Genomic DNA, 26,108 nt, shown 5'->3' with positions numbered 1-26,108 from the left:
CGCATGCAGCCTGCCCCGGACAAGCGGGGTGTCGCGAGGACGCAGGATAAAGCAAGATCCAGGATAAAAGGGACGAATGTTTGCCACGATGGGGATACCGTTCGGACGTCTGCTTGTAACTATGCCCAGTTGCTGGGTGGCGTGTCCTCAATAACCTTACCCTTAAACCACACATACACTGCAGATATGTCGTTGACACATTTGTTTATGTCAGAGACGAGGCTCACCCTCACCAACTGCAGGCCACTATGCAGCGGCAATCGTTATTACGATTTATAACTGATCTGAGTGTCGACAGCCATTTACCATTCCTTGACATCGATGTGGATGCGACTAAAGGATCTTCTATCACGAAAGTGCACCATAAACCCACTGATGCTGGCAAACGTATGAACCCGGCAAGCGAATGCCTAGGCAGAGCCTTACCGCGCGGCCGCCATACGTTCGTTTGTACGACGGGCTCTAAAATATTGTTCCAACTGGTCCAGCACGCACCACGAACTTGAATGGTGCAAATAACTGCTCGTCAGTAACAGGTATTCGAACAACGCAATTGACGAAGAGATTTAGTCCACCTTGAATTGAAAAAATTAGAAATCCCTGGGCAAGAAACCGGCCCGTCAACTTTTTCATCGAAATCATATATTTCCGCCTTATAAGTGGACGAAAAAGTTTTGCAGAAGATCATAAGGTCCAATATCATACCGACTGACGAAGACGCTAAAATAAGACTCACCAACTTATACAACAATATATATATATATATAGATATATAGATATATATATATATATATATATATATATATATATATATATATATATATGTGCATATATGTATATATATATATATATGTATATATATACATACATATATACACATATATATACACATATATACATATATATATATATATATATATATATATCGCGAGAGCTTTGCGAACTTTGATTCATCTAATGCAAAAAGGGCGGTCTCGGAACTCGGACCCAATCGCAAGACACCGAGACTCGGGCTAAGACTTGAGAGTCTTCTGCTTCTTTTATCTTATCGACATTAAAATTTGCTGTCCGCGAATTAACCGATGTGAACAATGTCACACTCCTCACAGCTGTATTCGCACAGCATAGGACTACGTAGATTTTTGCAGCGGTTAGTGGTAGCTGGCCAAACATCAAAGACGTCCCAACGCCGTGAAACGTGCAAAATCAAAGCGCTGATGCCCCTCTAACACACTGTGTGCCGGCCGCTATGGGCTGAGACCGACGTACTTACTATCATATGATCAACATAACACACGATCCATTTCAGGTCAGCCACGAGGAGCCTGGGAAAAGGCGTTTCCGCGGCAGGAGTCATACGAAGACCTGACTCCCGACCGGTGGTCAAAGCCGCACCATTCACCCGAACGCGCTCCCTTCTCGCCGGCCGCCCTGCCGGCGGACTGCTGGCGTCCTTGGACCCCCAGAACCACGTCCGCTGCGTGAATAGCTCCTAGCTCCGGGGCACTCGTCTGTATGTTCGGCGCAGACGCCGGAGCCGGATGGCAAGCCGGTGACGCGGGGGCATGTGTACGGACGACAGTCTACAGCCGGCCCCATGTGTTCGCCGACGCCAGAGCTGGCCGCCCAGCGCCACTGCCTCGGCGCTGGCGACGAACAGTCTGCCCGCCTCCACCTCTGCACACAGACCGACTCACACCAACAATACTGTATAAAGCATACAAAAAAAAAAAACACAAACCAGCCTAGGACAACGTCAGAGCACTTAACGAACGGGTCGCGGCACGAACGACTGGGGCACAACACCGCCGTGTTCGGAGCTCGCCTGAGATGAGCCCCCGGCTGGCAACCTGTCAGCGGTCCCGTCAACACATCAGCTGCGATAGGGGACAGCGCCCGGAAAAACTAGCTCGGGCACAACACCAGTGGCACACAGCTCAAGAATGGCACAACTCAAGACTGGCAAACATCTGTTGGCAAGCACGGTTACGGGGAAGTGAAAGCGGCCATGGCATGGCAGCTTATGCAAACGAACTTCGCACAAACAATCTCTTCCGCGGCGCCAACATACGGCCAGCCGCATCAGCGAGTGGTGACATGTTTCTCTAACGACAATACACAGTCGAACACGATCAAGACGGGACAGACCGTTCTTGTGGCGGTGGCCGACGGGCGGGCCTGACGAAGCCAGGCGACGGTCTACAGTCGCACCTCGTGAAGACAAATGGTGTGGTGCTGGCGCTCCGTGACGACACAGCTCAGCTCGGTCAAGCTCTGACCCAGCACTGTGGACGGCTCGTACCCCTGCAGGCACACCGGCGGCCACACAGCGGTTCATTATTCCTGGACTCCCGCGACATTTTGTACGCAGCGGTCCATTATTCCTGCACTCCCGTGACATTTTGTGCGCAGCGGTCCATTATTCCTGCACTCCCGTGACATTTTGTGCGCAGCGGTCCATTATTCTTGCACTCCCGTGACATTTTGTACGCAGTGGTCCATTATTCATGCACTCCCGTGGCATTTTGTACGCAGGGGCCATTATTCCTGCACTGCCGTGACATTCTGTGAAACAGAGGAGTGATGGATACTGCGGGCTTTATATTACACGGACGACATCCATGAGAATAAACGCGTGCTTGATGTGCGAGCTCGTTCCAGACCTCAGTCACAAGTACTGCCGGACTGCTGCATCCGTACAGCTGTGCTTTACTTCGACTGCCTCACAGCGCCGGGGGTCGACTCAGACCACAACGCGGGCAGCACAGCGCGATTTCGAGTCGCCTCAGATTTTCACCCAAGCGCATGAAGCGATCCATGTGCCCATTCCAGTGACAACAGTTCAGAAGATATAGGCTTTGTGAGCTTCATATACGTCTATCAAGCACAACAAATTCCAACTCTCATTTTAGTACTTAGGTCGACTTTTTGATGCACCTAGCCTATACGGCCGACGCAGTCCAGCACTGACCAGCACGCGTTTTCAACGGGGCCGATTTCACCATGACTCGACGAAAACTGGATTGATTTCATGAATGATTTTGACTGCCACCGGAACCAAGTCACCCACACGTTACGGTTGCCCGAGATGTTTGTCGCGGTGCGCCTCACCCGTACCGAATATAATCCTGGTTTATGATTCGCACGCTCAAAACAGCATATTGGCTATGTCTGGGCATCGCATCATCTCTGTGTGGGCCATGCTTGTGTTTCTTTCCTTTCTACCAGATGCCGGCGCAAAAGCAGGACAACGTCTTTCATCATTTAGATAGAGGCTGAGCCTACACTCTGCGCACGGTGGTTTTATTACAAGTTGGACGAACAAAGACGAATAGAAAAACTCAAGCGAAAGAGGCGAACGCAGATAGTCGAATAGGCAATAGACAATAAACAAAAGACAAAACTCGACAGGAATAAAAGTCGAATCGTAAAAAGTCGACGGCAAAAAGCCGAAAGGGATACAACAACAGGTATGAACGTGGTATATGAAAGAAGCTGACGGACAATAAGTCAACAGACGCAGTTCGATGGAGGTAAAAATCGAATCGGAAAAAATCAAACGGGATAGAAAACGAAAGGCATGATAAACGACAGGTTGGAAACCCATTTAAGCGACAAAAAGTCGACACGGACAAAAGCCGACTAGAATAAAATCAGAGGCTGGTAGCCAAATATTTGAGAAATGAGTGTTCAGAATCGGACGCCTGACATGAGAGGGGATATCGCTCACTGCGCCCGGACCCGCCCGTGGATCCCATGGGTCTTGCTACCCCGTGGCCCTGGGTCCTCTAATCTAGGCCCGCCCGCACTCACCCGGCGACCGCTTCCGACCGCAGCCAGCCTTCGCGCGTTCACGACCGTATCATACACCACGCGCCCTGAGGCTATCAGGCGGCTTGTCTGATAGCGGTGAACTATGTGTGCTCCTTAAGGGGAATGCTCCACGTCTGAAGATATTAAAGGAAGCATCAGGCATGGTGAACTAAAATCCCTTATAATTATCTGTATGCTTTTAAGTCGAAAACGCTGTTCTAAACACACTTCTCTGTTGAGTAAATATGGTCCTCAATACGTCATTGTCTGATTACATCATCGTACATCGCACAACAACGCGTCAGAGCCAATTGACGGCCGTTATATCTGAAAATCGAGCTCACAAACGCCAGATACGAACTACTCGAAAATTATATGTCATGTCATGTCATTGGGGCTTTACGACGCACTCAGCTGCTGAGGCTATATGGCGTTGCCTGCCCATCAGCCTGGCAGGAAGGGCGGGCACCGCGGGGAATCGAACCCCGTACCTCTGGTTTCCCAGATGCGCATGCCGATAGTGTAGTGGTTAACGCGAATGCGTTAACCACTACACTATCGGCACACCCTCGAAAATTTTATATATATATATATATATATATATATATATATATATATATATATATATTTGCCTTCATCGCCGCATGGCCAATGGAATGGCAATATTTGAATTTATTATGGCGTCATGGATGCCTGGGTGACCTTGAAATAGTCCTGCCGAAAAAGCCTGCACATCTTCACGGGCGCGTAGCTCAGAAACTCGAGGGGTTTAGGTCTTAAAAAGGGCAGGGCTGTAAACTGAAACCAATGTGAATTACCTCCAAGATGGCTATTTCAGTTTAAAAGCCGTACAAACGCGGAACAATCCATTTAAAATTATCACCCCAGCCACTGGCTAAGACGGTTACAAACACCAGAGGCACCCACGCAGGAGCGGGCGTACAGGAGGTGGCGCCCGTCGGGGATCCCGTTTTTCTTCGGCCCTGGTGCTGCACGGACACATGCCTGCTTTCCACTGATGGTTTCTGGTTTGGACTTGCTCTTCTCAACACACGAAATCCTGGACCTTGATTCGGGTTGGTTCTTTTATAATCCCATCCCCTGATTTCTGGATCCTAATGATGGCTTTGCAAACAACGCACCCCGGTTCCTGGTCCCAACACTTTTTCTTGGAAAAAGATGCGCTCCTGGTTTCTGCTGGTTCCTGTATCAACACCAAAACTTAGTTCCTGGTTCACATTGGATTTCAACAAACGCCAGACCCCGGGCCCAGGTTCCCGGTGGTTATTTCATAAAGACCCAGGGCCCTAATGTTCGGGCTCGTGGTTGCCACTACTTGCTCAAGAATATCAGTCCCTGGCTTCTGGTTCACTCAGAAAACACCAGACCTCAGGTTCAACAACCTTCGTTCACTCGCCAACTCCAGCTCGCGTTACAACTTGGGCTTTATCTGTCATTAAGTCATGCAGTCTACAGTGAAATGTATACTGCATATTCACTAGCGACATCTACAAGCACCACGTACATGACGTAACGTGCTGTGTGGATTCACACCGCTTCCTGCCAATAGTTCCAGGAGCGATGTTGGTTCCCGATATTTCCCTCGACTTTATGCAGGACGTTGGTTCTTGCTGGATCTTCTAACGATCTTTTACCTCTAGAGTAGGCCTGAGTTATCTACGTTCGACATCATGCGATGCACCTCTTTTCATTCTGCTCCTTTCTCTTTTACTGCATGCATGTAAAAGGCAACGCTTGAAATCCATGGGGCTTTGGCCGGTGCGATAGGCAAATCGCCTTATTATGATTACCTGTATTACAATGAGGCTTTTAATTGCGAAATTATGCTTCTGTCTTCAAAGCCTGTACCTATCCTAGCCGGAGACCGCTTTTGCCCTGGTTAACTCTGATTTTTGCAGGTTTGGTTTCCATAACTGTCAGATTTTACCCCTTTTGACATTTTCCGTTTTTGAGTTCTATCAGTTTCAAATTCGAATTATATGTCTATCAACTTAAACGCTGTCGGCTTTTCATGCTCCAAGTTTTTCCCGTTTAGGCTTCCATCACTGCCGATTTTTAACCGCTTTCGACTTGATGACCTGTGGCCTAAATTGTATCCCTTTTGATTACGATTCGACTTTTACCACTGTCGACTTCTGCTCTCTGATTTTTTCATCATTTGACCTCTTTTTGTGCTCCAAACCGGATGTGGGGCGAGGTTGGGAGTTGAAACAATGCACGAAAATATTAATCAAGTAAATACTTGACATGAGCCATCAAGGAAACAGGAAATGTTACACAAACTGTAGTTCCGGAGACTGTCAACGCAGACCACGCGCGGAGAACTGCTTTTGATCCCGTGACGGAGCCTGCCCGACCTCAGCCTGCCTTGCCGACCTGAGCTCAGATTGAGGCGGGCGTCCTGAGCTTATGGTCAGGGCGCTCGCTGTGTACAAACCGAGCTCGGTGACCCGGCCGGGGTCAGGCCAAACCACGACAGGCCCAGCACCGAAGGAACTTCGATCTGGAGCGGTGGCCCGGGACTCGCCTGGTCCGGTTCCCGGAGGTCCCGCCCGGGGAGGTGGCCCCGGGACTCGCCTGGTCCGGTTCCCGGAGGTCCCGTCCGGGGAGGTGGCCCCGGGACTCGCCTGGTCGGGTTCCCGGAGGTCCCGCACGGGGAGACGGCCCGGGACTCGCGTCTGTTGGGATGCAATGTATCTGCATCACTTCCCTTCATAAAGGGAAAGTGATGCAGGGATTTGGTAGCCTGTTGTTTGCTTATTTTGTGTGGCAGCACCGAAATACAGTTGCCGTCAAGATTCCGAGTCGTGTGCGTGTGTGACTTAAAACATAAAGCATCAATCATATTTGTTGATAGCGGGGCGAACCCGAGTGACACTCACCCGCGCGGACATAACAGTCTGGTTCGGTTCCCGGAGGTCCCGCCAAGGGAAGTGGCCCAGGCACTCGCCTGGTCCGGGTCTCCGGAGGTGCGGTCCAGCAGCGCGTCGATGGTGGGCTGCAGCAGATGGACGAACACCTGGGCTCCAGGGGTGTCTGCGCACGCCACCTCCACCTACCGGCGGCACGTGGCGTCACCCGAAGACCCCGGCGGCGCGATACACCGTCGCCAGCAGCGGCCGCCGACCGGGCAGGCCGGAGCGCCGGCGACAGCGGAACACGCCCCGCGCGGCTGCCGGAGAACGGGTGGCGCAGAACTGGAAGGTGTTTCATAATTTGATACAATCAATCTGGCTAAAGTTGTGTGCAATATTGCAAATAGTACCCGGAAAAACACGCGGACGGGCGGGACAACGTGCACTTAACCTTCGGCTACATGATGGCAACTTCGTTGGAGTTAAGCACGTAACGCGAAGCAACGGCAGCAGACCGCCTTTCGCCAATTACTAAAATACTCGTCATATAAAAACCCTGCGCTGGTAGAATGTCATAAGCTAACATTGTGAACGTCACTAGGGAGTGGGCCTGGAAACTCTAACAACCGTTTTTTAAAAATAAATTTATTCCAAATAGTTTGCATGGGTGGCTTGAGTACAGGGAATCTACCCAGCGGCGCTTACTGTGCGTATCCTCAGCCCCTCACGGAAGTTGTGTCGCGCACTGTTCAACGGACAGTTCTGCATTCGCTCTTTCGACAGACAGGACTGCGGCGTCCCAAGTGGGGCGCGATGCTTCGTCACTGCGCCCGGCCCCAGGGCTGACCTCGTGGCCAGGTGACAGCTGACACTCCCAAGCCAGTCGGCACAAACCATGCACTAGCTCTGGAACTCGTGCCCAGCGCCACTGGAAAACGAGTTCGGCACCTTGCCCCAGATCCGCGAGGGGTTTTTATTCTAATTTGGTTGTCGGGGAGCCAGTTCACCCGTGCATTAGGCGCGGCTGTTTGACAACTTTCAAGATCAGCGAAAAAGGAGAAGATGCGATGTAGTATTACAGCGAGCGTGTGAACGGGAGCGGCGTCCGCTTGGTATTCAGGCGCTCACCGCGGCGCTACGATCTCGTCGCACTGAGAGGATGGCGGGCGCAGAACGCAGACCACGTGTGTGCGTTGTTTGAAGGATATGACCCAACTGAGATACACAATGCGTAGTCCAGAACCTATCACCGCGACGTACTTACCTTGAGTTCCATTCTGGTGATGATTGACGGCGTGCTGAGATAGCAGTAGTTGCAAAAGTGTCCACTAGATGTCTCCGTCAGGTCGTCTGAGCCGCAGACGGAGCAGGCGGGCCAGATGGAGGCGTGCTGCTCGTCCACGCCAGTCACTTGCCCTGAAGGCACAGCAGTGACGTGGTAACATTTAAGCAAGTGTGAACAAATTCCATCACGCGTTCGCCTAAAGAAATCACAGCCAAAGAAAAAAGATAAATATTCTCTAAGGGTGAGACAAAGAGGGCCAAAAGCTGTGACACATCCAAATCCTTCGTTCTCGCAATGTTTTTTATAAGGCCGGATCCATAACCTTGTCTAAAAATATCCAAATACCACTATCACCGGTAGCGGTACTGGACGGTAACTAAGTTCGCCAGACGCCCCGGCCTGCCTGCAGATGCTCGGGAGCGGCTGACGGGCGGACCCAGAGACGCACCGGTCAGGCGGACCAGCTGGTCAGGCCGTGCAGCCGGCGTGAGGGTCGGCAGCGGGCCGGCTGGCGTCCCCAGCGCCAGCTCCTCCCGCCTCTCCGCCGTGGAGTACCTGCCGCCGCAGGGACGCAGCGTGAGCCGGCCACCGGCACGCGCCGGGGCCCTGCCGCGCAATGGTGACTGTTTTGGGCGCTGACCGGCACCACGTGTCGGGCGCCGCGGCCTTAACGTCACTACAACGTCCGAAAGCGACACCAGGGTCTTTCCGAAGGCAGGAGGTGGGTAGCTCACCTGTCCAGCAGTAGCTGGCCGTCCCGCCGCCAGATGTAGTGCAGGCCGGCCGCCTGGCCGGGCGCCAGCAGGACGCCGGCGTCGGGTGCCAGCGCCAGCCTCTGGGGCCCGACCGAGGTCAGCACGAGCAGCGCCTGCGGCAGCGGCGCCAGCAGCCGACAGGCCAGGTGGAGCCGGCCGCCCGCTCCGTCGACCGGCGGCGGCAGCGGCGGCGGCGGACAACCGTCGGCCGGGCCGTCGTCGGGCAGGGCGGAGAGACGGCTCTCGCCCGGCACCGCCTGCAGCACGTAGGTGAAGCCGGCGCCGCTGCCGGTCAGGTGCGTCACCACGCTGGCGAGCGCCGGGCACCTGCCGGACGCGCGCCGCACACGGGGTCAGCGGCAGGCTCTGGTGCGGTGGTCACCGCCGGCGGCCGCCGCCGGCGCGGCTGAGGCTGTCTGCCAGCCCGGTCCTGTCCAGACAGTCAGGCACACACGACAAGATATAAAAGTGGTCCAAGAGCCACGCAGGCATCAAGTCGCAGTGTCACGCTCGCACTCCGCAGCAGCACACGAAATCACGAGAACAGCGCGAGTGCAGCTGCAGCAGTCCAGTGATTGATGCTCAGATAAATAAGCACATATTGTTGTTTTCAGAAAAAAACGCTAGCAGATCGAAACAAGTTTACCTCGCTGTGACCCAGCGCATTACGCATCCATCCCGTAATGATAAATATCGAGTTTTTTTCATCCGTGGTAAAAAGGTTGTCTGGTCACCTTCGCACAGCAAAACATCATCGTGTGATGTCACGCCCAGTTTTCACAGCCAGCATTTCTTTGGACATAATGATAGGACAGACGTAACACATCGCAAACGCTGCCCTGCGAGGCTACATTCTCTCCCGCTCACACCAGAGGCAGAGCCGCGGGCTGCGTCTACCACTTCATGCTGGTGCTGGTGGTGCAGCCGCCCATCGGCGGTGGTCCAGGCGCCGCAGCCCCCTGTCCCTGGTAGCGCCGCACCCGTACCCACCCGTCGCTGGTGGTCCTCTGGCGGACCACGAGCCCGGTGAGCCGAAGGCGGCGGCACGGCCGGCACAGGTGGCGGGCCGATCGCAGCAGCGGCGCTGGCACCATGACCTCGGCCACGGTACCGGCCCGGTCCGCCACCAGCAGGGACCAACACCACGGCTCCTCGGCACCGTCAGACGCCTGGCTGTCGGCCGGACACCTGGCACACGGCACCGCCCGGTCACTGACAGGGCGTCACTGACAGGGCGTCACTGATAGGGCGTCACTGGCAGGACATCACTGACAGGGCATCACCGGCAGGGCGTCACTGACAGACCACCACTGGCAGGGCGTCACTGACAGAGCATCACTGACGGGGCGTCACTGCCAGGGCGTCACTGACGGGGCGACACTGACAGACCACCACTAGCAGGGCGTCGCTGACGGAGCGTCACTGACAGGGAGTCACTAACGGGGCGTCACTGACGGGGCGTCGCCGGCGGGGCGTCACTGGCAGGATGTCCCTGGCAGCCTTCCACCGGCGGGGCGTCATTGATAGGGCGTCACTGACGGGGCGTCACTGACGGGGCGTCACTGACGGGGCGTCACCGACAAGGCGTCAACGACAGCCCACGACTGGCAGCTCACCACTGACAGAGCGTCGATAATAGAGTGCCACTGGCGGGACATCTCTGACAAGGCGTCACTGACAGGGCGTCACTGTGATGGCAGACATGACGCGTCCGCGCCCAGCAGACGCGGACACAGCGGCTGGCCGCCACGGCCGCCGCGGAGCGGCTCCCGACTGGGCAGGATCGCCAGACGAGCGGCGGAACACACGACCTCGAATACGGGTCCGGGCAGCCCTCGAGCCGACGGCAGCGACAACAATGCAAGCAGTCGCACGCTGCAGGCGCCCTGTAATATTCCGTTTTGGTGGCTCAGTACCGACCTCACACGAGGCCGTGCACCCAACGGCACTATTCATGCGCAGCATCACTGTCAGCAGGCAAAACAAACGCGTAAGTTACCTGTATTGGCAAACGTGGAGGACGGTGGCGTCGATCGTCTTCACGACATCAACGCCACGACCGAGAGCGGCCAGCACGGTAGTGTCATCTAGCGAGCTGTCTGACGCTGAAGCTTCTCGAACTGTGGTTAGATGGCTCTGCGTGGGCGGCTGCGGCGACGGCGCTATGATCTTTGGCAAAGGTCGAACGCATTCACGACCTAGCGGCATGTCTGTGGACAGGGGCGAATTTTCAGAAACAAACCGCACGAAACATCGCCAAATAACATCCAGAATCCCGCCAGTTTCCACAGCAGCAGATCTAGCCACCAACCAAGCTCAGTAATCGGCAACACATATCATGCAACGCAACCGACACATTTCAACCACGAATTGACGACGGGATTCCTCGATCCCAATCAAACCAAACATTTTCCTCGATCCTCGTGAGCCCTACGCCCCCGTAGCACAGGCACCACGTGCGTGAGACGGACCTGTCGGGCAGGGGCAGGTGAAGACGAGCCGGCGGGCGGGGCGCGGCTCGGGCGGCCGGCCCGGCTCCACGCTGGTCCCCCCGACGGGCAGCAGCACGGTGCGACTCTCGCCCACCTGCAGCCGCTGCCTGCCGGTGGCCGACACATCCGTCAGACCGCGGCCGGGCCAGCGGCGACGGGGAGAGGTGCCCGGCATGCGGCCGGGAGGCGCCAGTCCGATCAGGCAGAGCGTGCAGACACGGAGACGCACAAGGCGGCCACGCCCAGAAGTCACAAACAGCACCCGCGCTTGATGACTTGCCGAGGACTGCCGTGTCCTTGCCCGTACTGACGCCACGTAGAGCACGCCGACACCTGCATGCACTCGGCTTTGGTCAGCGATATTCCCGATGGAGACACCGTGGACCTCCTGTTCACCGTGACCATCACCCACACAGAAGCCATCCAGGACCTCAGACCGCGGACGTGACAGCGTGCCTTCTCGGACGGCTGGGCCCGACACCGGCGATGACCCGGTCCGAGCCCGAGCCGCAGGAGGGCAGAGACCGCACGCCGGCCCCGGCTGGTGGGGCCGGGCATGGCGACTGACCAGGACTGGTGGAACAGGGGGCGGTCACTGACCACGGACGGTATAACAGATGGTCATTGACCAGAGCCGGTAGGAAAGGGGGTGGTCACTGACCAGAGCCAGTGGAACAGATGGTCACTGACCAGGGCCGATGGAGGAGAAGCCGGTCGCCGGGCGTGACGGCCGGGTGTCCGCCGCCGGTGGCCAGCAGCACCTGGACCTGGCCCAGGTCAGGTGCGCGGCCCAGCACCATCAGGGCGCCGGCCTGACGCTCGCACCGCTCCGCGCGCACCGAAAGCGCCGCCTGAAAACGAGCGCAGGTCAGACTGACGGAGGAGGGGCGCAGGTCAGACTGACGGAGGAGGGGCGCAGGTCAGACTGACGGAGGAGGGGCGCAGGTCAGACTGACGGAGGAGGGGCGCAGGTCAGACTGACGGAGGAGGGGCGCAGGTCAGGCTGGCGGAGGAGGGGCGCAGGTCAGACTGACGGAGGAGGGGCGCAGGTCAGACTGACGGAGGAGGGGCGCAGGTCAGACTGACGGAGGAGGGGCGCAGGTCAGGCTGGCGGAGGAGGGGCGCAGGTCAGACTGACGGAAGAGGGATGCCGGTCAGACCGAGGGAGGAGGGGCGCGGGTCAGACTGACGGAGGAGGGGCGCAGGTCAGACTGACGGAGGAGGGGCGCAGGTCAGACTGACGGAGGAGGGGCGCGGGTCAGGCTGGCGGAGGAGGGGCATGGGTCAGCCAGACGGAGGAGGGTCGCGGGTCGGACTGACGGAGGAGGGGCCAGTCAAACTGCCCCACGCGGGGACGGACTGCCACCGATGGAGACCGACCACCGCACACGACACGCACACACAGCGGCGCGAATCGGACGAGCTACCACACCACAGGAGAAGCGAGCGGGACCAAGGTGAGCGCCACTGGCCCGGGGCGCGCTCGCCCGTGCCGGGCCGGCGAGTGCGGGCTGGCCAGGCACCTGGTCCGCTAGGCCGTCGCTGCGGTGCCGGTTCATCCGAGCGAAGGCAGCGCTCCTCTTCAACAGTCGCCGCAGCTTCTGCACCAGACCGCGCCTGCCGGCAGCGCCCGCACATCAACCGGTCAGTACACGGGGCCAGGGGAACACCATCGCGCCCGCTCAGCGTCGTGGGCCAACGTGCACACACCGAACAGTGGATACAGAGAACAATGGACGTGACGAACAGCGACAGAGAAATGGTGAGTGCGCCGTACAACGGGCGCCTCAGACATTGAGTGCGGAGCGCGGGTGCACTGAGCAGCGGTTGCTCTGGGCAGCGGGTGCACTGAGCAGCGGGTGCACTGGGCAGCAGTTGATCTGAACAGCAGATGCATGGAGCAGCAGCCGATCGGAGCGGTAGGCACACCGAGCAACAGTTGATCGGAACAGCAGGCGCACTGAGCAACAGTTGATCTGGACAGTGGGCGCACTGGACAGCGGGTGTACTGGACAGCACCCGCTAACAATCAGTCAACAATCCGTGCGCCGCTTACGCCGCGAGCCTGCCCGCCTGAGCAGGCCGCGGACTGACCGTTTGGGTTGGGCCTTCCTGGCCGAGGCCGGCGCCTCAGCCGGCTCGGCGGTGGCCTTCTCCGGGGTGGTCTCGACGCGCCGGATCTGCCGCACCCAGTCGGACGCGCGCCGCTCCCACTCCTGCCCCCACACATGGAGTCAGCACAGTGACAGAGGTATGTCCTGGCTGGGCCATGTCTTTATCATGACTCAGAAAGTGGCTGCGCGGATGGCGTATTTCTGCCCGCCAGTCGCAGCGACAGTCATTCATTTATACAGAGTGCGGTCTTTCAGTGGCTTGCAGGGAATTTATGCATAATGCTGAGTGTGGTGATGCAATCACGAATAAGCTAACAGGATGTACTGAATTCAGAGGGACAGCGGGTTGCAGGAAATCAAAACCCACAACAATGTGCATATGGGTGATGCGCACAGCTACCGTACGCTTCTGAACGTCCCATTAATTGCCTCAGACATCCAGCTAAGCCATTAAACGATTAACGAAATGGAAGTAATGTTTGGTCTGTAGCGTTCAGTTGAGCACAGGCCAGCATCAGCTGCCGAACGTTAGGTCATGGCGCAGTCCCGCGTCCGTCTGGTGAGGTGGCCGGCTGCTCCCGCGCTGACCTGCGCGGGCGGCTGGCGGTGCGGGGCAATGACGCGGTCCAGCCAGCTCCTCCGCTCCTGGCTGGACACGGTCGGCACGCGTGCAGACTCCAGAGCGCGGCGCAGCTCTTCGCAGACGTCCGGTCGCACCCGGCGCCGCTTGGCCGGACCGGCCGTCTCCTCCGCCTCCTCCGCGGGCTGCGGCGGCTCCGACGGCTGCGGCGGCTGCGGCGGCTGCGGCGGCAGCGGCGGCTCCGACTGCTCCGACGGCTCCGGTGGCTCCGGCGACTCTAGTGGCTCCGGCGGCCCCGTTGGCTCCGCCGGGTTCTCCCGGCCGTTCCCCAGCGCAGCCTCGGCGGACGGGGGCCGCGCTGCGGGCGGGAACAGCTGGCGAGCCGGGCCGTGGCGGTGCCGCGCCGACCTCGCCGCCGACACCTCGGGACTCGGTCCGGCCGAGGGCTCGCCCGCCGCCGGTGCCAGCACGGTGGACCTCTCTGGTAACTCCGCAGCCAGCGACGGCTCGTCAGACGCCACCGCGCGACGCCGCTGGAAAATCGCGCTGCGCAGCGTTCTTGCCCCGGGTTCGGCGCTGCCCGGAGCGCACCAGTGGCCGGCGTGCGGGACAGCGGCCGGACCGGGCCGGCTACCGGCGTCTGTGACGACCCCGGCCGCGGGGCGGCGCTGGCCACGGCGCCGCTCGATGACAGGCGAGCCGCCGAGCACCGGCGACGCCCGGTCGGCGAACGAGCTCGTTCCGCGGTCGGACACCGCCGGCGCGCCGCCCAGCGGCGGAGAGCCGCCAGCGTCGGCGGCGGCGCGCGGCGCCCCGAGGACGGGCGAGGAGGACGGGTCCTCGCCGGGCGCGGCGGCCGGGGGAGACACGGACCAGCGCCGATGCGGCGCGCGAGGCCCGACGCTCGGCGGCCCACCTCGGGCGCGGCGCAGGACAGGAGAGCACCCCTCATCACCAGAGTGGCGCAGCTCCCACCGCGCGGCAAACGCAGCGTTGCTCAAAGAACGTTCTGAAGTCCGCGACACCGACACCCTCCCACTTCGGGAGTGCTGAGGTATCGCTACTATCGGGGACGCGGCCTGGTTCCGGGCATTCGGAGGCGCGCCCACCACGGGCGACGCATCGTCGATAGAGGGCGGAGGCGCCTCGTCGTCCGGCGGGACGGGAGCGCCGCCGTCCGAGACCTGCGGCTGCGGTGCGCCCGGCGCTGCCGGGGCCGGGGATGAGCTCTGGGTCTCGGACCAGGAGATGTCGTCGGAAGAGTCATCGTCGTGAGTCGCCGCCGCTGGCAGCAAATCTGCATCCACATGGTGAAAGGTGCTGATGATGATGTGATCCATAAGTAAATTCTAGCCTGTGAAGAAATGACACACCCATATTATACTGTAATTGATAATGGTCAGCCTTCTGTTGTAGACATGCACAATCATCTCTGACAGTCATCAATAGCATTGTAAATTGTGATCAGACAGTGAAAGGCTTCTCAAAAGCATATTTTTATACAATAAGCATAAAGTGGTTCCCAGTTTGATAATATTTCTAAATTACTCCATTATTGACATCTATTTTGCTGTTCAATTTCAGCTTGCAATGAAAACTAGATGTTCACAATTACTTGACATATTCAACAAGATCCAGATTTTCAAGAGTATGCAGGAAACATACCAATATATTCTTTTAAAAAATTGGCAAGGAATGAGAAACCACTTGTGGAAATTTTTTTACATTGCATTTCATTGCTTTCCCCTTCCTCCAGAGTGACAATGTGCTACATAATATATAATAAAGAAAAGCAGAACAATGGCAAATGGGACAGGCATTATGGGCACCAGGCTACTTTGTGAACAGCGGCAGGAATGCTGTCAGCTGGTGATTCTCAAAAAAGGTTTGAGCCAACCATACTACCTGGGACTTGAGGGCAACAACTCTGCTTTTGTAAGACTTAAAAAAACAATGCATTTTGCAGACTGAATGCAAGTGTCTTATAATGATCCAGCAACTATGCTGTGTTGCTTCTTAATATCAGCAGTGCTTTTAACATGGTAAATTATTGCTTTCAGGTCAAAATTCCTGAGCTGATCACTATGTCACATGCCATCATCTATTGGGAAGTAACACAGCTGTTATTTACATTTTTGCAGGGGGCTGAGCATGCATCCAATCACCAGCCTTTTTGTGATGGTACAAAGGCCACGGTATGGACACCCCAGTCAATTCAGAGCCTGGTAAATCTGCATCTCATCAATTCAGATAGTATCTGTGATTACACTTATTCTGTTGATATGTTAGCTAATACAATATCAAGTCACAAGCAGCCATTTACAAAACAAATGATATGGGGAGACATTTATCATGCCCAGCAACCAAAAATTAATCCCCTGTGTCAGGTGCCTGCATGATACTAGTACTCAGAGCCTGGTGCACATGTGTGCCAATCTCAGGACAGCAACAAATGGTATGCTGAACTTTCAACCTTATTCTGCTTGAAAAACGTATTGCAGCCATTTTAGCGTAAACTGAATCACAAATGGCAGAACGCCAATGCCAATTCTTTGGGACACTGGCTCTCCATTTGCTGAAATTGGTGAATTGATAGATTTGGTGGTGGCAGACTTATGCCATACAAGCACAGAAAGCCTTGACATTGTCGCTGCTAGTGAATAGCTGAAGTAGCTGACACCCTCTATAATGCTAATCATCACCACATACATTGCTGCTACCTAGTATACCACCAGCATGACAAATATTTTTGATCCCGCTCAGTTGCCAATGGTACAATCCATCCAAGATACGGCAATGAAATGGCATCAATAAAACCACACAGGGCCTGAACATACCAGACTTGAGTGGCTGAAGCATCAGAAGCTGAACAATTAGATATCCGATTAGCTTAAGGCTGTGGAATACCTAAATTAGCTTTCCAAGATCGCTCCACCTCCACCCTGAGCTACAACTCAGCCTGCGAAAAACATGCTTGCTGGCTTGAATAGGCGCGACAAGTCCGGTTATTAAACATGCTTCCAGATTCTATTATTGCTACTGCCATATATAGTAGTAAAACTTTAGGCCTAAACTCTAGGCCGGACGTAGGTCCTGGCGGTTCTTTTTATAAAACAGTACCTCTTTATCATCTCACAAGATGTCGCACCAACGCGTAAGCGTACACGCACCGCACGCGCGCGCGGCGGGGGAAGGCACCTGAGGCCTGTGACGTCACGAGTTACCTGTTGAGCCGGAGCGGCTCGGCGGAGCGGGGCGGCAGTGGGAGAGCGGACGGTGGTGCGTCGTGAGCTGATGACGCGCCGTACCGCGTGCCATCCCCACGGTCCGCCATGAACGGCATCCAGGATCGGTTCAACAGTGTGATGAAGAGCTTCGCGAGGAAGGACAAGCAGCCCGCCGCGGAGGAGGCCGACGACGCACAGAAGAAGGAGAGCTACTTCAAGCGTGTAAAGGTAAGCCCTCTTCCGCTCGTGTACGGGAGAAATCTCTACTCGTCGAAAACAAAGCCAAAAGTTGTTGTGGCAACTGGCAAAGGCCCGAGGGCGAAGCAAACATTTTCCAAAGACATGCAAATCTTACACGACGCGATGTGTATCAATAGATCGGTGTGGCCGCTGCCTCACAACCCACACCTCTCACCCTCACGCATCTCGCGCATTGTGCGACCATCGGTCGGATCACGCCGGCGGCGTCTCATCGTGCGTGAGCGGCTGGTCCTCCCTCGGCCGCGTGAGCTGACCGTGCCAGCGACGCCGACCTGGCCCGGTTCGTGGCGCGTACGGCCCGCCGCGCCGGAAGCTCTAATTGCGTCGTGTGACGCGCACCGGACCTCGAGTACGCTACGCGGCCGCCTGGGGCGACGGTGCCGCCGCTGACCGCCGGCCGCCAGCCGCCGACCGCCGACCGCCGGCCGCCTCGCCCAGCGTGCCTCCACGCGCGCGCCGGGCGGCTATCGCGCCGATCCTCGCAGCCGCGGCGCGAGGTGTGTCGGCCTGGTATCAGCCGCGTCATCAGATGATGGACCCGTGTCCTGATGCCATCGGAACCGGTGCTGGGTGCTGGATGGTCCTAGCTTCTCCGTTGATTGGCATGCGGTTCTGAAGCCGAGTTCCCGCTCCAAGGGAACGCACTGTGACAAACTATGTAACCGTGTAAGGCGACGGTTGGGATGACGCCGCGCATCTCGGCCGTTTGTCTCGGCGACGACGGGCGGCGGGGCCGGCCGCCTCTCCGCCGCGCGGCTCCCTCGCCAGGGCCGCCCCCGGTCAGCCGGCCGGAGCTGACCCCGATTCGCAGATCGGCCGCGTCGGCCGGGCCGTTTCGGCCGTGCTGTGCGATTTCGATCGGCCGTGACCCGTTAGCCGTCGCCAACTGACCGCCGGCTGACCGCCGGGCCGCGCCGTGAGGTGCCAGGCGGCGCGCCGAGTCGCCGCCGCCGCATAATGGCACGGAGCTGCTGACACGCCGCCGGAGCGTGGGACGCGCCGTGGGAGCCGGCCAACGGACGGACGGACGGAGGGCGCTCGGTCGGGCGGACCAGGGACAGTGACTTGTCATCAGACAGTGCAGATGGACGGAGACTAACGGCGGTAATTATTATATACAGCGAGTGGATGGATGGACTATCGGGAATAGAATGCCGGGAAGATAATATGAATTCAATTTTGTTTGATGAATGCCAGACCAAATATGTATAAGTATCGGACGACCATAAGGATTGGGAAGGATCGGACAGACGAATATAAGTATTCACGAAATAGCTAATCTGTGTGCGTTTCCGGTTCGCTTGAATTACAATCCAAGGCGCACAACTGATGCAATGAAAAATGCGCATACGTAATGCGCCGTGTGAAAACGTGATTTGTGTGCAATAATCCGCTCCGGCGACAACTCTCAACAGCGTTTGCACTTGTAAGATCCTTCACTATCTCTCGTTGTGGCATTGTGTCACTTTTAATACTTTGATTTTCATAGCAAAATATATATACAAAGAGAGAGAGAGAGAGAGAGAGAGAGAGAGAGAGAGAGAGAGAGAGAGAGAGAGAGAGAGAGAGAGAGAGAGAGAGAGAGAGAGAGAGAGAGAGAGAGAGAGAGAGAGAGAGAGAGAGAGAGAGAGAGAGAGAGAGAGAGAGAGAGAGAGAGAGAGAGAGAGAGAGAGAGAGAAAGAGAGAGAGAGAGAGATATATATATATATATATATATATATATATCCTATGGCAGGAATTTCCCAAAGTATGAACACTCATTACGAACTCCAGTTGGAATTTGCTGTTACCAAGGTTACCACGAAGCAGATAAGACGGGAACGGAACTGATGCCTGCTGCGCCAGGTGGGTCTGGAACGCCGGCCGACGTTGGGCTGCACCTGGTGACTGTGTGTGGACCAGCGGCATCCATGAGGGATGCAGTTGGCTACCGCTGTCTGCAGAGGTCGGCAGCCGGTGACAGTCGGCTGCCGCTGTCTGCAGAGGTCGGCTGCCGGTAACAGTCGGCTGCCACTGTCTGCAGAGGTCGGCAGCCGGTGACAGTCGGCTGCCACTGTCTGCAGAGGTCGGCTGCCGCGGTCTGCAGAGGTCGGCGGACGCACCTGTCCCATCGATCGATCCCGCGTGTCGCACTTGACGGTCATCGTCTCCTGCCGGCGGCGGCCGCAGAGCCCGCACGAGCTGCCGGGCTTCAGCCGTCACTCCGGGACAGGCGGTGCCCAGCACCCCAGCGTGTCCGTGAAAACCGACCGGGCTTCTTTGGACATAATATGGCGTAATCTATAGGTTGCGGTGGGCCGCATTTGTTTTTAACTTTAATGCTGCGTAATAAAAGCGATGTTTCAGGCTCGCCGAACGATCCTCAGGAAGTCTTCCATGCATTTCCTTAAAAAGAAGCCACCATGTAGACTTCTATAACATTTGGGGCGCAATGGCTGAGTGATTAGCGCCTTCGGCTCTGCACGTGAGGAGCTCGGGTTAGAATTCCGGCTGTGTCAAAGTGCTTGCGCACTCGTGCAGCCACTGCAGTTGCTGACGCTCCATAAAAGGGTCTATGAGGACGTGCGTGCACTTCCATTCTTCCAAGATAACAACATTTTAAAATCGTAAATCGTCCAAGTCCAACTAGCTGCACGTGTACCGTAGGTCAGGTGCGCCACAACTATCGGGACCGCGTGTGAACCTGTTGTATCTAATATTGGATCAGATTCCGTTTGGCAGCGTTTAGCTTGGAGACGCGTAGCTGCGGTCGGCCTGTGTGCACGACTGAACTTAAATCGCCGCGCTTATATGAGTTAGCCACGCAAAGCCTCCACCTGATCGCCGTTCAGGGCACCAAGCACAGCTATCCAAACAGAGGAAAACCAACGACAGAGGGGGATATCAACAAAGGATAAAAAACAGGGGAGAGTAAAAAATACCAAACATCCAAATTGCAAACAAACCGCGACCAGAGGCGCTCGGGCGGCGGCGTGCTGTCTGGCGCTGGCCGTGGCCGCGCTCATCCCCCGTGCCCCCCATCGGCCGACCGCTCCGAGCCTCGTGCCGCCCCGGGCCGGCGGAGGGGGGGGGGGACGCCCCACAAGGGGACCGCCGCGGACACCTGAGCAGGGCGCCACGCCAGAGGTGTCCGGCGGCGGCGGCGACGGTCGCGCCGCGCATCGCACGCCCCGCGGCGCCCGGCCTGGCCCGTGTCGCGGCCCGCAGCCTGCACGCCGACGCTGCTGTCACGCTGCACGCTGGCAGGTGACGCGCGCCAGCAGTGCACCAGCAAAAACGCCCGATGGGCAGGTGCACCAGCGGTGCAGTTAATTAATGTACGCTGTTGTAATGCCGTCTGACGATCATCTAAAAGCACGCACCTACACAATAGCCCGAGCTGGAATCGGGCATTATAGGAGAAATGATTTGCGCCGTACGATTTCGCACAGTCAGATCTTAGTAAATGACGAAATTATGCTTCTGACATAAGCTAAGCAATGTTGCGCCATGGTCTAATTTGCCCATACGAACACGATCCATGGCCTTGCTAATGGCGCCACGCATCAGTAACGTGCACTTTATGTGGCCCGGTTTTAATTCTGACGTAACACTCTTGTCCAAAGGCAAAAATACATCACGACGCTCAGAAGCCCTACATTGCGGTGTTTCGACACCGAGCGATGGAGCCACGTGGTGTCACCATCACGTGGAGACAATGGCGTCCCCAGCACGAGGCGCCACGAGCGTCAAAGATGATTTACATGTATGGGGTTGATACTTTGGCATTGCTATGCTAACGCCGCTGTCGAGTGTATTGTCGGGAAAACAGCATCTGATTTCGGTATCATCTGACATATGTAAAACAGTATCAGAAGTGACGGTCATCGACGTTGCAAGTACAAATGGAGATCCATGCATAAGTGCTTGCCGTTGAGAGGAGATTGTGATCGTAGGCTTTACAACACAATAAAAGCTCCCCGAACGCAACGGGTGTCTAGTTCTTACTGGCTTGGTTGGACGAGTTATTCTTACACATGCTGTTATCAGTCCGGCGAGTTGTCATTGAGTGCGACGAGCTGAACGAGCTCAATTACCCGAACGGGTTGGCATTACTCAATGAAGGAGTGCCACGAGGTTTTCTTGTCACTGGCTGGTAAGGCGAGCTTTGTGCCACTCTGGTAAGAATTCTTACCGCTGGCCGTCCGGGTGCCTCCACCGCCAACCGTCAGAGGGCGCGACTGGGAGACAGTCCCTCGTGACCAAACACGAGCTGAGCGATACAAATCGTGGCTCCTTTTGCGGCCGTTTGACGGTTGGCGCCGACCCGGTCCTGCGCCGGCGGCGGCGGCAGCAGCGGCGGCTCCGGCCGAGCACCTCCCTCGGTCGGCCGTCCCCGTCCCCGTGCCCGTCGCCGTCGCCGCGGCCAGCCCGTTGTGTCACCGCCTGCTCCGGCACGCGGTGTTTCGCCACCGACCGCAGGCCCCGCCCGCTGTCTCAGCAGCTGTCAGGAGCGCGTCGGCCGGCGGTGGACGCGCGCGTGAAGGACTTCCGCCTCCCCCGCCGCCACCGCCGCCGCCGCTGATAATGAGCCTCCATTTGATCGGGCAGCGAGCGGAGACCGTTAGCGGCCCGTGACACGGTGCGGTGCTCTCGCGTCTCAGTCGCACGCTGACGCGAAGGAGGCGGTGTGTCGCCCCCCCCCCCCCTCCCTTCTCCAGAGCGGCTCCACCGCAGAGACGGCTGGTTAGACGTTCTCTGAGACCACTGTATGATGGATGTTTCTATAGCGTTTGCTCGCGTCGCCTGCCTTCGAATCGCCTCCCATCGTACGGCTGTTTTTCCCATCGCTGAAATGCGGGAGCAGAAAACGCTGCGCTCTCTGTGGTAGAGCAGGGGTAACGACAAACATGCGCGCAAGACGAATTGTGCGTGTGAGGCATCATTTACGTCCGTAAAAATTCATGCTTAGTTTCGCAGAAATAATAAGCTATATAAGTTTTGCGCATACGAATATTTAAGTGTGTATATTTCCACACACATGTTCATAGCACGAGGGGACATCCGCTGCCTCCAACGAATTTCGAGGAATTGCCAACATATCGACACTTGTGCAGTTACCCGCGCGAAGAACAGCAAATTCAGGCACAACGGAAGTAGGGAGGGAAGTGGAAGGCAGCAGCGGTAACTGCTTGCCCTCCGAGTGACAAAATGACCCCACGACGTCGCATGGTAAGAGACGGGGCACGAACCGCGTTTGACGCCCTAAGTCCGCAGAGAAGCCGTCATCCCAGAGGGTGATATGAAGGCTCGTCCGGCCTCCTCAAAGACGCAAAAGGTCCTCACCCTACCCTGAGAGGTGCCCGTTGCACGAGCGTGCACCGTAGGGTGTCCATTGTACCTAACGTGAATCAGACCTGTCACTCGACGGACTGTTGAATCGGAACCGCACGCGCGTCAGACAAAGCAACCACTCACGATGCGCACAGTTATTGCCGCATTTCGTGCATGCGCCACGTGCCCGGTGCACGCTACCCAGCAGCGGGATCACCTTCTATTGTGGTTTCGAGCTGTGTCACAATGAATCGGGGATCTTTGACGCTTGATTCCCGGCCGACGACATCCATCCCTGCGGCCCAGTACACGTAGCGTGGCGAGTGCGGGCTGCGGATGGTGCGAGCCCGCGTGCAGGCCTTGTTGGTTATTGCATCCAGTTCTGCGATCACTACATGAAGACCTGAGTCTGGCCTGTACGCCCGGCCCTGGAGGCATGATTTGTTAGGCTGAAACTAACGACGGGCTCTGGGTTAATCTCTCTTCGCGCTTTGCTTGACCACGTAGTGTGCATTCCAAACCCGTGTGAGTTCAGACTGACCCTACTAGCTTTGAACACGTGACCGCTTTAATACTATACCCTTGAAACATGAGTAAATTCCCATTGTAGAGTTACACGGTCTTTATGATGTTCCTCAAGCGGCGCAGTATTGTATTGTTTGTATTATTGCTCACTTGCACTGCAAATAAAGGATAACACCATTTGATAGTAGTCTCCCAGCGCTTGTCGTTAGGTACGATTTTCCTCGTTGCATGAACTCGAGGCCCTGTGCTCGTCAGTGTCGGTTTTGCAAAGGTTACTTCTCCTGGGCAACTTATCTCTACGCGGTCCTTTTCAAACGTTCCGCAGTAAAGATAAATGTAGCCTTTGGAGAAGGCGGTGGGCCGACAGCATTCCGAAACTTGTAGTTGTTGGCACGGTTCGGACGCTGAAATACGCAGTGCGACACCATGCGGGCATGTATAGCTATTGTCTATTGGTTGAGGCACCACGCTTTGCATTTGACGCCTGTGTCGAATCGCCTGCCTTTGTCCGGATTTCCTCATTGCTATGCAGAGCGGTGATCTTCACAGCTATATGTGTTGTGGCGTTGGCCTGACTTCAGTGAAAGCAATCGCATCACGTCACGTCATGTCTCTGGCATTCCCTTGAGGTATGAATGAAAACATTCCCTTCCCTTCGCCTGACCCGTGCAAGTAAACATGATGATATTGCGTTACAAACGCCAAATATTGACCTCAATCATATTATTTCGGTATTCACGCGGTGCGTTCGCCCGTGACGGACGGAGGTCAGTTTTCCCATGGGAAAACGAAAGTTCTGCAACGTTGCGAGCCAGATAACAACCACGGGAACCTCCACCCGTAAAATGCCCGTATCGTGGTTTCTGAGTGGCCGTCGTAAATTCAAACTGCCCTGTCACCGCTCCCCAGTTTAAGCGCTGGCCTACCCATTACCTGCACCCACCAATCTCCCTCCGCCTGCATTCAGATCAGGTGTCGCGGAAACAATGCCCCCGCGCCGTGTCCGCCTGCGGGGGAGGGGAGGGGGGAGGGGCGTGACGGGCGCCAGACAGGCCGGCCGGCCGCGGCCGCGGCGCGTCGAACGCCGCGCTCCGTGACGGCGCAACCGCCTACGCGGCTGACTGTCAGCGCGACCGTGCCGGCGCACATGCGCCGCCCGAGCGGCGGCGACGCGGCCGGACGCGCGGTGACCGGGCGGCGGCCGCCTCCCACGCGGCCCGGTCGCCGCCCCGGCCCGTGGGAGCCGCGAGCGCACCTGGGCCGCCGCGCTCCGCCGGCAGCGCCTCTGAAGTGGGTCCGGTCGGTCGATTGGGCGTGAGTCATCGGAGCGACGCCGCGCGCCGAGGGCGACGACGGCTGCGGTCAGGTTCCCGGCGCGGGGACGACATCGATTATTGGACAGGCCGCTCACCCGCAGCGGTCCCCTCCAACCCCCCGACCGGGGGAGGACGTCCCCGGTCGTCCTTGCGATGCGGGCACGGTCAGACCCGGTAGACCGGTGCTGATCCGGCTGAACAGCTGACCCTGAACGTCCGAACGGCGTCTCGCGCGGGAAGGATTCCCTCGCGCTGAGCAGGTACCCGCTGGCGGCTGAATCACTTGCCTGCCGTGTTTCTGTTAGCGGCTTCCCAGTGTCTCCAGCGGTTGTCTGGTCCTGCCGTGTTTCCGACTGAGCGTGCGCGTGCATAGCGGGCAGTCTGTGCCTCCAGTGCGCAACCGCATACGCGGCGCGCCGGTCTGTGCCGCCGTGGACTGCCTCCAACCCACAGCGGACAGTCTGTGCCTCAAGTGCGCAGCCGCATACGCGGCGCGCCGTTCTGTGTCGCCATGGACTGCCTCCGACCTACAGCGGGCGGCCTTGCGCTCGCCGGACCAGTTCCGACCCTGTCACGGCCCTGGCCCCGGGTGGTTAGCCGGCTGTTCCTGTCCCGCTCTGCCGTCAGCTGGCCCGATGGCCGCCGCGCCGTCCCACCGAAGGACAGCAGCCCGGGACTACCACCCGGAGACTTGTGTGGCAGATTTGGAGGCGGAGTGGATGAGTGGGAGGCGGAGTGGATGAGAGCACTTCCAGCTTCGGCGTAGCACATCAATCATACCCATTCATAGACTGATTATGTCACTGCCAATGCCCAGCTAACAGGTTTCAAGAGCAGGCAGGCACTAGGCAGTTAGGACTGAAGAGTTGCTGATCAACACACACGAAGGCAATCGGAAGCGGGCAATGCTGGCAACCCGTGCGGGACCAGACGGGCAGGCAACACCCCAGGCTACAGGCCCAACGCTGGCGAGCAGTGTCCGACCTCGCGGGCTGGGAGGATGGGCTATCCTGCCGCCTCGGTCTTGGTTAAGGACGGGTCTGACGGTCTGGAAGGACAGGACGCCCCGCCGCCTTGCTGTGTGGGAGGACGGGCGGCCCCGCCGTCTCGCTTTTGGAGGAACGGGCCACTCCGCCGCCTCGCTCGGCTGGGGACGGGCCGCTCTCGGTGCCGGTGGCCGGCCCGATAACGCGCGGGTCGGGCTCGGCGCCACGCCTCCGCCGCTAACGGTGCGGCGTCGCCCCATCTGGCCGACATCTCGCACAATGCAGAGCGCTGAGCACCGCTCCTGAGCGTCACGCCGGCTGACTGCCGCAGTCCACGTCGCTCCGCGTGAGCGCGGAGCGCTAGGCGATGCCGCTGCGGCGAGCTACGACGGGTAGCGACGAGCTTCGGCGATGTGCGGAGCTGTGCATACACGCCGATCGCCAGGCGACGCCGCTGCGGCGAGCTGCGACGGGTAGCGACGAGCTTTGGCAATGTGCGAGCCTATGCATATGCGCCGAACGCCAGGCGACATCACTCTGGCGAGCCATCGCAATACGCGGAGTT

At 57.5% G+C, this 26,108-nt stretch overlaps 2 protein-coding genes across 2 annotated transcripts in view; one reads left to right on the top strand and one right to left on the bottom strand.

Annotated features, from left to right (window-relative positions):
* Window positions 1-11,802: 11,802 nt before the first annotated feature.
* On the bottom strand, window positions 11,803-14,867 carry LOC119090014 (uncharacterized). The gene is made up of 4 exons (XM_037212812.1): window positions 14,832-14,867; window positions 13,316-13,437; window positions 12,745-12,838; window positions 11,803-12,072 (listed from the first exon to the last, which is right to left on the bottom strand). The coding sequence occupies exons 1-4, from the start codon at window positions 14,865-14,867 to the stop codon at window positions 11,875-11,877; spliced, it is 450 nt and encodes a 149-aa protein (XP_037068707.1). The 3' UTR covers window positions 11,803-11,874.
* Window positions 14,868-17,187: 2,320 nt separating this feature from the next.
* Window positions 17,188-26,108, top strand: part of LOC119089742 (rhophilin-2) — a 56,156-nt gene continuing 47,235 nt past the window's right edge. The window contains exon 1 of the mRNA XM_037212554.1: window positions 17,188-17,370. Coding sequence (XP_037068449.1) covers window positions 17,248-17,370 — 123 coding nt within the window. The 5' untranslated portion in view covers window positions 17,188-17,247. The remainder of the gene's footprint in view (window positions 17,371-26,108) is intronic.

This window comes from Pollicipes pollicipes, unplaced genomic scaffold (genome assembly GCF_011947565.3).
Source record: "Pollicipes pollicipes isolate AB1234 unplaced genomic scaffold, Ppol_2.1 Scaffold_3087;HRSCAF=3621_pilon_pilon_pilon, whole genome shotgun sequence".
In the NCBI taxonomy this organism is placed as follows: Eukaryota; Metazoa; Arthropoda; class Thecostraca; order Pollicipedomorpha; family Pollicipedidae; genus Pollicipes; species Pollicipes pollicipes.
Note: the sequence above shows the minus strand (reverse complement) of the source record. Positions and strands in the feature narration are given on the sequence as shown.